General features: G+C 55.1%; 2 protein-coding genes across 3 annotated transcripts; one reads left to right on the forward strand and one right to left on the reverse strand.

Annotated features, from left to right (window-relative positions):
- The first annotated feature begins 4 nt into the window (after positions 1–4).
- RFXANK (regulatory factor X associated ankyrin containing protein) lies at positions 5–5801 on the forward strand. Of its 2 annotated transcripts, none has more exons than XM_032316795.1 (10): positions 5–91; positions 341–944; positions 1390–1584; positions 2857–2940; positions 3079–3144; positions 3355–3455; positions 3627–3752; positions 4116–4182; positions 4561–4641; positions 5581–5801. In XM_032316795.1, the coding sequence occupies exons 3-10, from the start codon at positions 1398–1400 to the stop codon at positions 5649–5651; spliced, it is 783 nt and encodes a 260-aa protein (XP_032172686.1). In that variant the 5' UTR covers positions 5–91; positions 341–944; positions 1390–1397; the 3' UTR covers positions 5652–5801. The 2 variants fall into 2 exon arrangements, with proteins under 2 accessions (XP_032172686.1, XP_032172690.1); XM_032316799.1 differs by having other exon boundaries at positions 53–131.
- Positions 5258–7329, reverse strand: NR2C2AP (nuclear receptor 2C2 associated protein). The gene is made up of 5 exons (XM_032316814.1): positions 6995–7329; positions 6735–6825; positions 6397–6502; positions 6254–6321; positions 5258–5979 (listed from the first exon to the last, which is right to left on the reverse strand). The coding sequence occupies exons 1-5, from the start codon at positions 7030–7032 to the stop codon at positions 5863–5865; spliced, it is 420 nt and encodes a 139-aa protein (XP_032172705.1). The 5' UTR covers positions 7033–7329; the 3' UTR covers positions 5258–5862.
- Between the last annotated feature and the right edge of the window lie 3728 nt (positions 7330–11057).

Raw genomic sequence — 11057 nt, forward strand, 5'->3', positions numbered from 1 at the left:
CCCCGTGAAACCAAACGCTGTGCCATTCTAGTTCCGGTGTCAATTGGCCCGCCTTCCCCACTCCTCTCTGTAACCAGGCTGGAAAGAAGCCGTGAGTGAGAGACTGGGGAAGGAGGCACACCGGTGGGCGGGTGAGGAAGGGGCGGAAACCCCCTGAAGCTCCAGAAGGGACACCCAGACAGGGAGAGGCAAGGGTACCCTCCCTTCCCGAATTCCCTTTTCCGGGGGCAGACGGATTGGGGAAACGCCCCAGACATTGCCCACTTCGGGCTGTGTAAAACGGTCTTTCTGTATCCCTTCTGCTGCCATTAGATTCTTACAAATGCTCGTAAGCCCCCAGGACGCAAGGAGGGCATTGTTGTGGACGGGTGCAACGGTGTGTCGCCCCTTTAAATCCCTGACGCCCCGACTGCTCCCCGCCCACCGCCATCCGACCAGAGAAAGCCCCACCCATCCGGCCTCAACTGGAGCCTAGAGACGAGCTCCGGAAAACTTGTGGGCGGAGCTGGGAAAGAGTGACGGAAGACAGGCGCAATGAAATCCTCGGAGCCCTCTGAGGCTCCACCCATCCCTCCTGACGCGGCCGGGTTCCCTCCGGAGTTGCCGGAGCAAGAACGCGCAAGCGCGACAGCATTGCTCGGGCCCCCAGCGGAAACCACGCCCCTCCCTTGAGCCTTAAAGGGCCAGAAGCAGCTTCTGCTCTCGCCTTTAGGCACTTTTGGGGAGGCAGGGTGCGCAGGCGCAGTGGGGGAACTCTGGGGTGGGGGTAGCGGTCGTGTATCAAGTTGCTCCCTGTCCCGGCAGAAGAAACGGGGACGCTGAGGGTCCAGGCTCTAGCTTGCTCCCTCCTGTATCAGTTGGAGGAGAAAAGTTTGTGAATTGGGCCCCCAAGTTTTGGGGGACCCGGCCTTGCGGCGTGAGGTGACAGAGGAGGCTCGTTAGAGGTGAGTGGACCTCTTGGATCTGTTTGGGAGGGGCCGGTGGGGATGGGACCAATCACATCTTTGTTGAACACTCACTCGTTCCGGGGACACCCCCCCCCAAATAACTACAGGGAATGTTTATTAAGCTCTGCCCGTGTGTCAGGCCCCCAGCTTAGCTGTTTACAAGCATGATTTTGACATCACTTCCCTATTTTATTGAGGAAACTGAGGCTCAGATAAGTTAAATCATGTGCCCGGGCCTATAACTGGAGGGATTCGGACCCAGAGAGTTGACCCCATTTTAAGTTAGGCATGTTATATGTGTCCTGGTTGGGGGTAGGATGGAGGAGTGGACCTGAAAGGAGTGTAGCCACCCTCGCTGTGCAAGGCTGGGTATGCTGTAGGTGCCTACTCAATAGGAGTTGTTGATAAGTATTGTTCTCTCCCCTTTTGATGCTTCTTCCAGCTTCCCCCATGGAGCCCACCCAGCCTGCAGAAGACCTCGGTGGGACCCAGCAGCTTCCTATCCCCGAATTTGGGGACCCTGAAGATCCTGGGGATGAGGCTCCTGATGGCTCAGACACTGTGGTGCTCAGTCTTTTCCCCTGCACTCTGGAGCCCGGGAATCCTGAACCGGATGCTGGTGCCTCCTCACCTCAGGGTAGGTGGGATATTTCCCCTGGACTCCTTCCGCCTCTAGGATGCAAGGACAGTGGAATGTCAGGCCCCAGATAGGACCTCTGTCTTTGTGCTTCTCTACCTAGCATGTGTCTTCTCTCTCCACTCAGTGAGAGATTGCTTTTATATGTACATAGACACACACATACATGAATATATATGTATATATGATGCTTAAATCCACATAACATAAAAGTTACTATTTTAAGGAGACTTGCAAACAATTCAGTGGTAGTAAGTACTTTCACAGTGTGGATAATCCCCCCTCTATCTCTTGTTACAGACCATTTCCATCACCCCAAAAGGAAACCCTATTCCCATTAGTAGTCACCCTCCATCCCTCCTCCCCTACCTTCTTCAACCACTAATCTACTTTCTGTCTCTAGGGACTTGCCTGTTCTGGACATTTCATATAAATGAATCATACATGTCTTTTGTGTCGCACTTCTTTTGCTCAGCATGATGGTTTTCTGTTTTAAGTTTTGTTTATCTAATCTCTACCTGGGGCTCGAACCCACGAGCCCGAGATCAAGAGTCACGTGCTCCTCCAACCGAGCCAGCCAGGTAGCCCTCAGCATGATGGTTTTTGAGGTTCGTTCGCATTACAGCATGTCAGTGCTTCATTCCTTTTTCTGACCTGATAACAGTCCGTTCCAGACCACATTCTGTTTATCCGTTCACCCACTGATGGACACTAGGGTTGCTCCTCTTTTGGCGATCGTGACTACCGTTGCTGTACACATTGGTGTACAAGTTTTTGTCTGAGCCATTGATTTCAACTCTTAGGGGTAGATACCTAGAAGTGGAATTGCTGGGTCAGATGGTGATTCTGTTGACCCTGTGGAGGACCCAAGGACTTCTTTGGACTGGAATCCTTGAACACATCGAATTCAGTACCTCTTGGGGCCTTGGTCCCTGCTTCTCCCACCTCTTCCCAGCGCTGGTTTCTTCAACTGACCAAGCTCTCCATTGGTATCCCCTCCTCGGAGTGGCCTTCCCTGACCACCTTGTCTAAAAGGGACTCACCCCCTGCCCTCCCCTCTTTCTGTTTTCTTCTCTTTTTCATAGCTCCTGAACACCTATTTTTCTATTCTGTCCCCTCCTTGAGGGCAGGGACTGTCTCATCTGCCCAGAACATCACCAGGTGGAAAGGAGAAAGGCTCATCTGGGTATCCAGGAGGGCAGAGTGAGTGAACAATGGTGTGAGGCACTGTCTTTGGTAGCTGAAAACTGAGGCCCTTCCTCTCTGTTCCAGGCGGCAGCTCCCTGAAGCATTCCACAACCCTCACCAACCGGCAACGGGGGAATGAGGTTTCTGCCCTGCCGGCCACCCTGGACTGTAAGTGGGCCTGTAGTCCCTCAGCCTCCCTAAGTAGTAGGAATAGTGGGGGCTGAGGGGAGCAACTTCGGGTGGGGTAAACGGAGGCACGGAGTGGGGACAGGACGGGTGAGGACTCTGCCTCTCTCTGGCCCCTAGCCCTGTCCATCCACCAGCTCGCAGCCCAGGGGGAGCTGAGCCAGCTGAAGGAACATCTGAGGAAAGGTGTGTGTCCACATGAGTCCGCTGGTGTGTCTATACCCGTCTTGACCACATGTGCTGGGGTAGGCATGTGGGTACTGAAAGGACCTGAGTGTCCACATGTGTAACTCCCACTCCCATCTGACCCCAGCCACCCGCCCTGTCCCTGCTCCCGCCACACTAGGGGAGAGTGGGCAGGGGTGCATCCCAGTGGTACCACCCCCCTCCTGCCAGGCGACAACCTCATCAACAAGCCGGACGAGCATGGCTTCACCCCCCTCATCTGGGCCTCTGCCTTTGGAGAAATCGAGACTGTCCGCTTCTTGCTCGAGTGGGTGCGTCCCAGCCCAGCTCAGGGCTTCCCAGAGACTGGAGGGTGGACTGGGGTCCGAGTCTGCTGGTGCCCTGTCTGTAAGATGGGGCTGCGATAGGTACTCCAGGATTCCAGGGTATGCCCCCACCCATCCCATCACCACTCCCTCTGCTCCTCGCTACAACCACTGCAGGGTGCTGACCCCCACATCCTGGCCAAGGAGCGGGAAAGTGCCCTGTCACTGGCCAGCATGGGAGGCTACACAGACATCGTAGGGCTGCTACTTGAGCGTGATGTGGACATCAACATCTACGACTGGGTGAGGCACCTTGGAGGGTACCAGACCTGTTCTAGGTGTTCAGAACACAAGACAGACCCATCCGTGACCTCGCAGAGCTCCTAGTTCGGGGGGAAGGAAGACAACACGTAAACAGTCAGCTGAATTACAGTGAGTAACACTGTAATAGCAGACACACAGGCAACTCCAAGAGCTCAGAGGTAGCCTATATAGCCAAGGGAAGTCAAGGAGGGCTTCCTGGAAGAAGGGGTATCTAAGCTGAGACCCAAAGGGAGGAATTAGACCAGGTGATGAGTAGGAGGAGGAACCACATTAAATTAGAGGGTTGGGGGTGTTGTGCAAAACTGGAAAAGACAGAATGTTGGTTGCCCTTGTCCTTGACAGAATGGAGGGACACCACTGCTGTACGCCGTGCGTGGTAACCATGTGAAATGCGTAGAAGCCTTGCTGGGTAAGTGGGAATAACAGCTGGCCCCACAGGAATCCTGAGGTCCAGGGAGGGGTCCAAGCTGATTGAACAGCTCTTGGAATGAGTGATCATGATCTGCTTTTCCCAGGGGACTGATTTGGGAACAGGAGATGGTGGGATAGTATGGGGGTCTGGCTGACCAGGTTGAATATCCATATCCTCTGTGCCTCAAGGGCCCTGGAGGTGGGGATGCTGTTGGCCACATTCTTCAGAGAGCCCAGGTTCTCCTCCAGGCTCACATGGGCAAACAGCAGGCCTGTGGCTGTCCTGTGAGGGATCCCTGGACTTCCCAAGTCGCCATGCCCCATTCTGGGCTCCCAATACCCCCGCCTTCTCGTAGCACCTGCTTTGCTTTTGCAGCCCGAGGAGCTGATCTCACCACTGAGGCTGACTCTGGCTATACCCCAATGGATCTTGCCGTAGCCCTAGGATATCGGAAAGGTCAGCCTAAGACATGGGGTGGTAACAGTGTGCTGTAGGCAGGATGACCGTAAAGGGGTACACAGGACATCTCTCTTAGATATGTCAGATGCTAGCAGTGAGAGCATTCATGTTAGCAAACATCTAGTGCCACTGTGTACCTGGCCTGGGCATGTGCAGGAGGCTGACATGGGTCAGCGACTGGGTTCATCATGGGATACACACAGGCGCTGGGAGGCCCACAAGAAGCCCTGGCCCAGCCCCATGATAGGTGGGAGGCGGGGAGGGCTGCCTGAAGGCCTGACAGGAGGGAGGATGGTGTCCTGGCTGGAGGAACAGTACATGCAGAGGCCTGGCAGGATGAGAATACCAAGGAGGGGCTGGGCCACAAGGCACAGGCTCACCGAGGCCAACCCTCTCCATGGCAGGAGGTGGGTGTGAGCAGGACCATAGGCAGACCCCAGTTTAATTTTCTACTTCCCCCCTCAGCTTCCTCATCTCCAAAATGGAGAGAGCCTAACAGAACCAACCCCTTGGGGTCAATGAGGGATTCCTTTGAGATTTATCCCATTTGGGACAGAAATCATTCCTCATGGTCCTTCTCATCCTTTAGTAAAAGTCACAAGTCGCCAATTTGGTTTGGTAAAGATTATTTTTATGACCCTAAAAAGCATCCCAAAGTGCATTTCTACAAACCATGGGGAAGTTGAGTTTCCTGGCTTGGGTGCCTCAGTTTTCCCAGCTGTACTCTGTGAAGAAGAGTGTGGATTTCCCCATGTATGAAGTAGATCCTCCATCCATGTCCCAGGGTTTGGAGATCCCTGTTTGTTCCCTGAGAGGCAGGTGCAGTTCTCACGGTGGGAAAACCCAGCTCATCCTCCAGGAAAGTGCATAATTTGGCCGGTGCCTCTGCAGCCTCCACTGGACTTATGGGCCACATCTCCCCTGTCCTGTTTCCAGTGCAACAGGTTATCGAGAACCACATCCTCAAACTCTTCCAGAGCAACCTGGTGCCCGCAGATCCTGAGTGAAGACTGCCTGCTGGGCACTCAGATACTCAGGGAACAAAATAGTTGACCCAGAGCTGGGGAAACCCAGAACTGGCTTCAAAGGCAGCTCCTGGACGGACAGCGGGAGGGGATCCTTCCCAAGAGGAACCAATAAACCTTCTGTGTGCGTAACTTGAAGGGCTTTACTGTGCTTCCCCAGGGGCCTCCTGGAGGAGTCAGCTACCCAGGGGTCTCACACCCTCTCCCCCAGCACCCGCAGGTGGTAGATGACAACTCGGCCAAAAAAGTCAGTGGCGTCCTCAAGGGTCACCTTCAGCTGGTCCACCTCGGCAGCTGGCACAGGGAAGGTGTGAGCACAAGCAGTCAAGGGAGATAGGTAGCTCATCATTTCCCATCTGTCAGGCCCAGCGTAGACATGACCAGTGTGCCACATGACCCAGCACATTCTGAGCCCCTCTGATGCTCTCACACAGAACAGGGTACCACCAGCTCATTTTACAGATGAAGCAGTGGAGGCCCAGAACCCACTTACTCAAGGTCATACACCAGGGTCCATAGCTTTCAGAAGCACAGACCACCTCCCATCCCCCCACCTTGCCACCCCAGAGGCCCAGGCAGGATATCTGAAGGGAGTTGTTGTCCTCGGGATAAAAGTCCACAATCTTGCTAAGAGCCTCACTTCCCTGGGAACCTGCAGCAGACAAAGGGGTAGGTGTGAGGCTGGGGTGTCCCTCCCAAACCCCCACCTTCCAGAGCCTTCCAGTACCTTCCAGGTGGCCCCGGCGACTGGAGAAGCCCCCCTGGAACTGGATCTGCAGCTGGGAGACACGGATGCGCTGGGGAAACTCTAGTATCACCCACTGGGAGGGGCCCTGGAAGGAGACAGGGAAACAGGCTCACAATCACTTGCTCAGAGCCCTGCTATTCCCGTCCCATTCACACAGTCTATGGTGGGGTGGGGTGGGGGGCGGAGCGTTGGCACACCTTCCCTCCTTGGCCAGCTTGACTCCCCAGCGGGAGTGCTCCTTAGTTCTCAAGTGCTCCTTAGTTCTCCGTGAATCTGATTCACGGGAGGGGTGGAGTCCCCAGGAAGAGGTGCCTCACCTGGTCCGAGTTCCAGCACGTCTCCTCATTCTGGTCGAACAGATGCTTCTTTCCAAACTGCCGGGTGTCGCGATTCAGCACTGAACTTACCCTGGAGGCACAGAATACCGGAGAAATGAGGGACTGCACGCGGCACCGAGGCCCCGCCCACTAAGGGGCCCGCCCCCTCCTCACCCCTCCAGCTTTCCCCGGCGGACCCAGCTCGGTCAACGCTGGACTCAAGGGCCACGCCCGCCGCTGCCCCAACCCTAGGTTCTCACCTGCTCACTGTCTCTGGACAAACCAAAGAGTGGGTCATCTCGACTCCACAAAGCCTCGCAGTCTCAGAGCTGACTTCAGCCGGTGTGCGAATCCCGGCGCCAACGCAGCCACGGCAGCACGACCTTCACACCCGATTCTGCAAGGGTTTCAAAGAAATTGCCAGTGACCCGAGGCCAGAGTTTCACAGCAGGGTTAAGGAAGGGAAACAGGTTTCATGTGGGTTTCGGGAGGTTGCTCCCGCTCGGAGCCTCCGTTTCTCGGCAAACAGCTCGGAGAACCAAAGCGAGATCCGGAACCACGAGGACACCGCGCAGGCGCAGTGTGACTCAGACCCGCCCAGCCAGCGCTCCCGGGGCAGGATGTAATCTGAGCCCCGCCCCTCCGTGCCCGCCTCTTAAAGGGTTACCATCCAGCGATTAAGTTTCCGTGGGAGCTGGAGGAAGAAGGCGGGCATCTAAAACACTGTGTGTGGGGCTCGCAGTCTCTGGTGCCTGTGGGTATAGAGCACTGGTTTTGGAGTCTGAGAGACTTACTATAATGATGTCTCCCTACCCGGGGAGGTCTGCCAAATCCATTCTGTAACTGCTAAGGCTGCCTCGCACCTCACTGCCTCCCAGGGACCAAAGGAAGAGCCGAGAAAGAGACCACGATGTTGCCTGTACAGCGAGTCTTCATCAACCTCCCGTGTTCCAGATGGAACACAGGTTTAGCCTCCAAATCTTTCTTTCCAGTAAATGCTGCCTGGGACAGGCTTCATGGAGCGGGGCATGTGAAGTGGGTTTTGAAGGATGAACAGGGGTTTGCGAAACCAGATTGCACAAATGCTAAAGATTTGGTTCACTGATTTACTAAATGACTCGCTCCCTACTGCTCAGCTCTGTGCTGGGTGGTGCTGGGGACTGTGAAAGGCCTTGGTTCCAGCCCACCACCTGAGGGGCCCCCGATTTGGGTAAGACACAGCTAGACACACTCACCCCCAGACTCATGTGGCGAGGGCTGAACAAGAAAGAGAATAGGGCTGGGAGACCAGGGGTTCTACCTGGAGGGAGGGCTTTCTGGGAGAGGAGATATTGTGTCTGTACTTTAATGGGTGGGCAGGAATTTATCAGGGTAAGAAAAACGGGGTTAGATTTGTCCAGGCGGGAGAGCAGCATAACTAAAGGCCCGGTTGGGTGAAAGACCATGATTTTAGATAAAATATATGGAGCAAGATCCTGGGCCTGAAGATGTTTGGGAAAAGGCAGGACACTGTCCCTGCTGCATGAATGGAAGGTTCTGAGACAGATCAGCCATTGGCAGGAGGCTGCAGGTTCCTGGCTTTAGCTGAATGATCTAGAATCCAGCCCCTTTCTTCAAGGGCTAGGGGAATGGTTCTCTTGGCATCCTGCTAGCATCGTCCCAAGCCCACTCCAGGAGAGGGGGCTGGCTGGGAAACTGGGGCACCAGCGGAAGAGCCGCCCCATCAGCCACTGCCTGCCAGGACTTCCTGCATTCAGTCATGGCCTGGTGCCATCTAGACCTGGATCTCTTTGTCTCAGGGCTGGGGCCAAGACTGCGGGTGGCAGAATAGACCTCCTTACTCCCAGAGGAAGGTGGGAAGAGCATGGACCCTGGAGCGTCCAGATTTGGTTCGAATCTTGGGTGGGTCACTCACTCACTGGCCATGTGATCTTGGACAACTATGCTGACCTCTCTGAACCTCGATTTTCTCATCTGTAAAATGGAGGGAATTCTATTTATAGGACTGCTGGAGAATTCAGTGGATTCTATGGGCTGACACATAACAAAGATGGCCGGCCCATCCTGTGTTTGACTTGAAGTCACATTCTGTCTCCATCCACTGTTTCATTAAACCTTCTGTACGGGTCCATATCACCTCCATTTTACAGCTGAGGATAAGGCCAATAGCTCCCAGGGAGGATATGCATGGCCCTAGGGCCCTGCACACCACTCTTGGTCTTGGCATGGAGCCACCTTGCCCATTGGGATGAGGCCAGCTCAGTACCCTCTTCCCGCCTCCTCACCCCACTGGCGCCTGGGCATGAAAGAACCTCCTGTTTCTCCAGGGAATTAGCAGCTCTAAGCTCCCAGCAGGGCAGCCAAAAGTGGCCCATTCATTTGCCTGGTGCGAAGAAACTAGCCACTCCCTCCCTCCTCACCCAGAGGTTGGGGCTGAGGAAGCACTGGAAGAGCCAGGAGCTGCCACTCCAGTTCACCGAGGGAAACTGAGGCACAGAAAAGCAAAGTCATTTGGCTAAGGTCCTCCAGGGGGACCAAGATTCAAGCCTGTCTGGCTCTGGAGGTCTTTTCCCCCTGGATTGGGTTTTGCGTTTGTCAGGAGAGGAAACAGGCTCAGAGAGGGTCAGGTATTTGCTGAAGTCACACAGCCAGTTTGGGTCAGCAAGGTCTCTCTCTGGGGATACAGCCCCACCCGTTGCAAAAAAAAAAAAAAAAAAAAACAGGTCCAACTTCCCATGTGTTTGTCACAGCAGAGCTGGGTAGGAAAAGGTCTTCAGAAAGCTTCAAGCCTTGGTTTCCCCCTGGGGGATAAGTGTAATGATTGCTTCAAGGCCCCAGCCTAGAGTCTGTGGGGGTGAGGGTGACCTTTCCCAGGCCAGCAGGTCCCAGTGGGGCAGGTCCAGGTGTGACTTATCTGCCAGGGTCTGCCTGGTCCGGACAAGGCCCACCTTAGAAGAGACATGCACACTAGCTGCCGGCTGGACTTGTCAGTCCTAGTGAGGTGCGAGCCTGGGAACCTGGGAGCCTGGAGAAGTGGAGGTGACAGTAGGAGTGGGAGGGGGTGGCCGGGTGTGTTGAATGGTGAGCACGATTGGCTGGGCTCTGAGATGGATCTCTGTGCAGGTACCAGGGGGGCCCAGGGATTTTCGTTGGGTGCTGGCTGTCTGGAGGTGCACCCTTGTCTATAAACAGGGTTAGTGGTGAGCGATGTGGGACAAATGTGGGCCTTGGTGGCTGCCAGCAAGGCAAAGGGGCAGTAGGTATGAACGGCGACGCGTGTATTTGAGCGTGAAGGGGCTAGAGGTATGGCTGGGATCGCAGCTATGAGTTTGGTTGTGTAACACAAGTGACTTGCGTGTGACCAAATGAGGTCGTACATGGTTGGTGTGACATATATGCGGCCTTGTCTCATGTGGTTCTATATAACCCACCCGTGCTGTCACAGTGTGTCTGGGATGTGATGTGGGTTAAGGGTTTGTTGGTGACATTGTGTGACACATGTGAACGGCACTGCTTGTGTCAATTCTGTGTCACCTTGGGTATGTTAAGAAGCACGTTGGAGTACTGTCCACCCCTGAGAACCAGCTCTCCTGGAAGCTCCGAACTCCTGGCTCCTGCTCTTGCCCACCAGCCTCCTCGCCTGTTTCCTCCCCCAACTTCGCTCCAGCCCCTGGCCTGGGCCCCAGTGTGGGGGTACAGAGAAGGCACTCAGGGCTGGCGGGGGTGGATCACCCAATCCCAGTGCAGGCCTATAAATAGTTCTTTGAGCCCAGCAGATTCCCAGGCAAGGTTGCCTCATTCAAGCCCCCAGCAACAGCCCGCCCCTCCCACCTCCCCTGGGCCGCAGGCCAGCCCCTCTAAGCTCAGTCCTGGCACTGGCCAGGGGGACATGGGGGTAGGGAGGAAGGGGTGTAGAGAGGTGGGGGCAGTCAGGGGCGAGGGTCAACTTGGCTCTGAGGCCATGAACCTAGGCTCCCACTTGGCCTGTATCCATATCGTACAACCTCAAGCAGATGGTCCCACACCTCTGAGCCTCAGTTTCTCCAGCTGGAAAATGGGCAACAGCCCAACAGCAGCCCCCATCTTATGTGTTTACTTCCCACTTCATTCTCTCAGCAATCCAGTAAGACTGGGACTCTTATTAATTTTCCTTCTTTTAGATAAGGTAACTGAGACACAGAAAGATGAAATGGCCGGCCCAGAGTCACTCTCTTCGGAGTGGAAAAGAGACGTTTTGAACCCTGAACTCGTGGAGGCAAAGCTGCTTGGATCCCTTGCATGTTGCACAATCACACCCAGACCCCCGACCGCCCCACCAAATGC

This window comes from Mustela erminea, chromosome 1, assembly GCF_009829155.1.
Source record: "Mustela erminea isolate mMusErm1 chromosome 1, mMusErm1.Pri, whole genome shotgun sequence".
NCBI classification, from domain to species: Eukaryota; Metazoa; Chordata; class Mammalia; order Carnivora; family Mustelidae; genus Mustela; species Mustela erminea.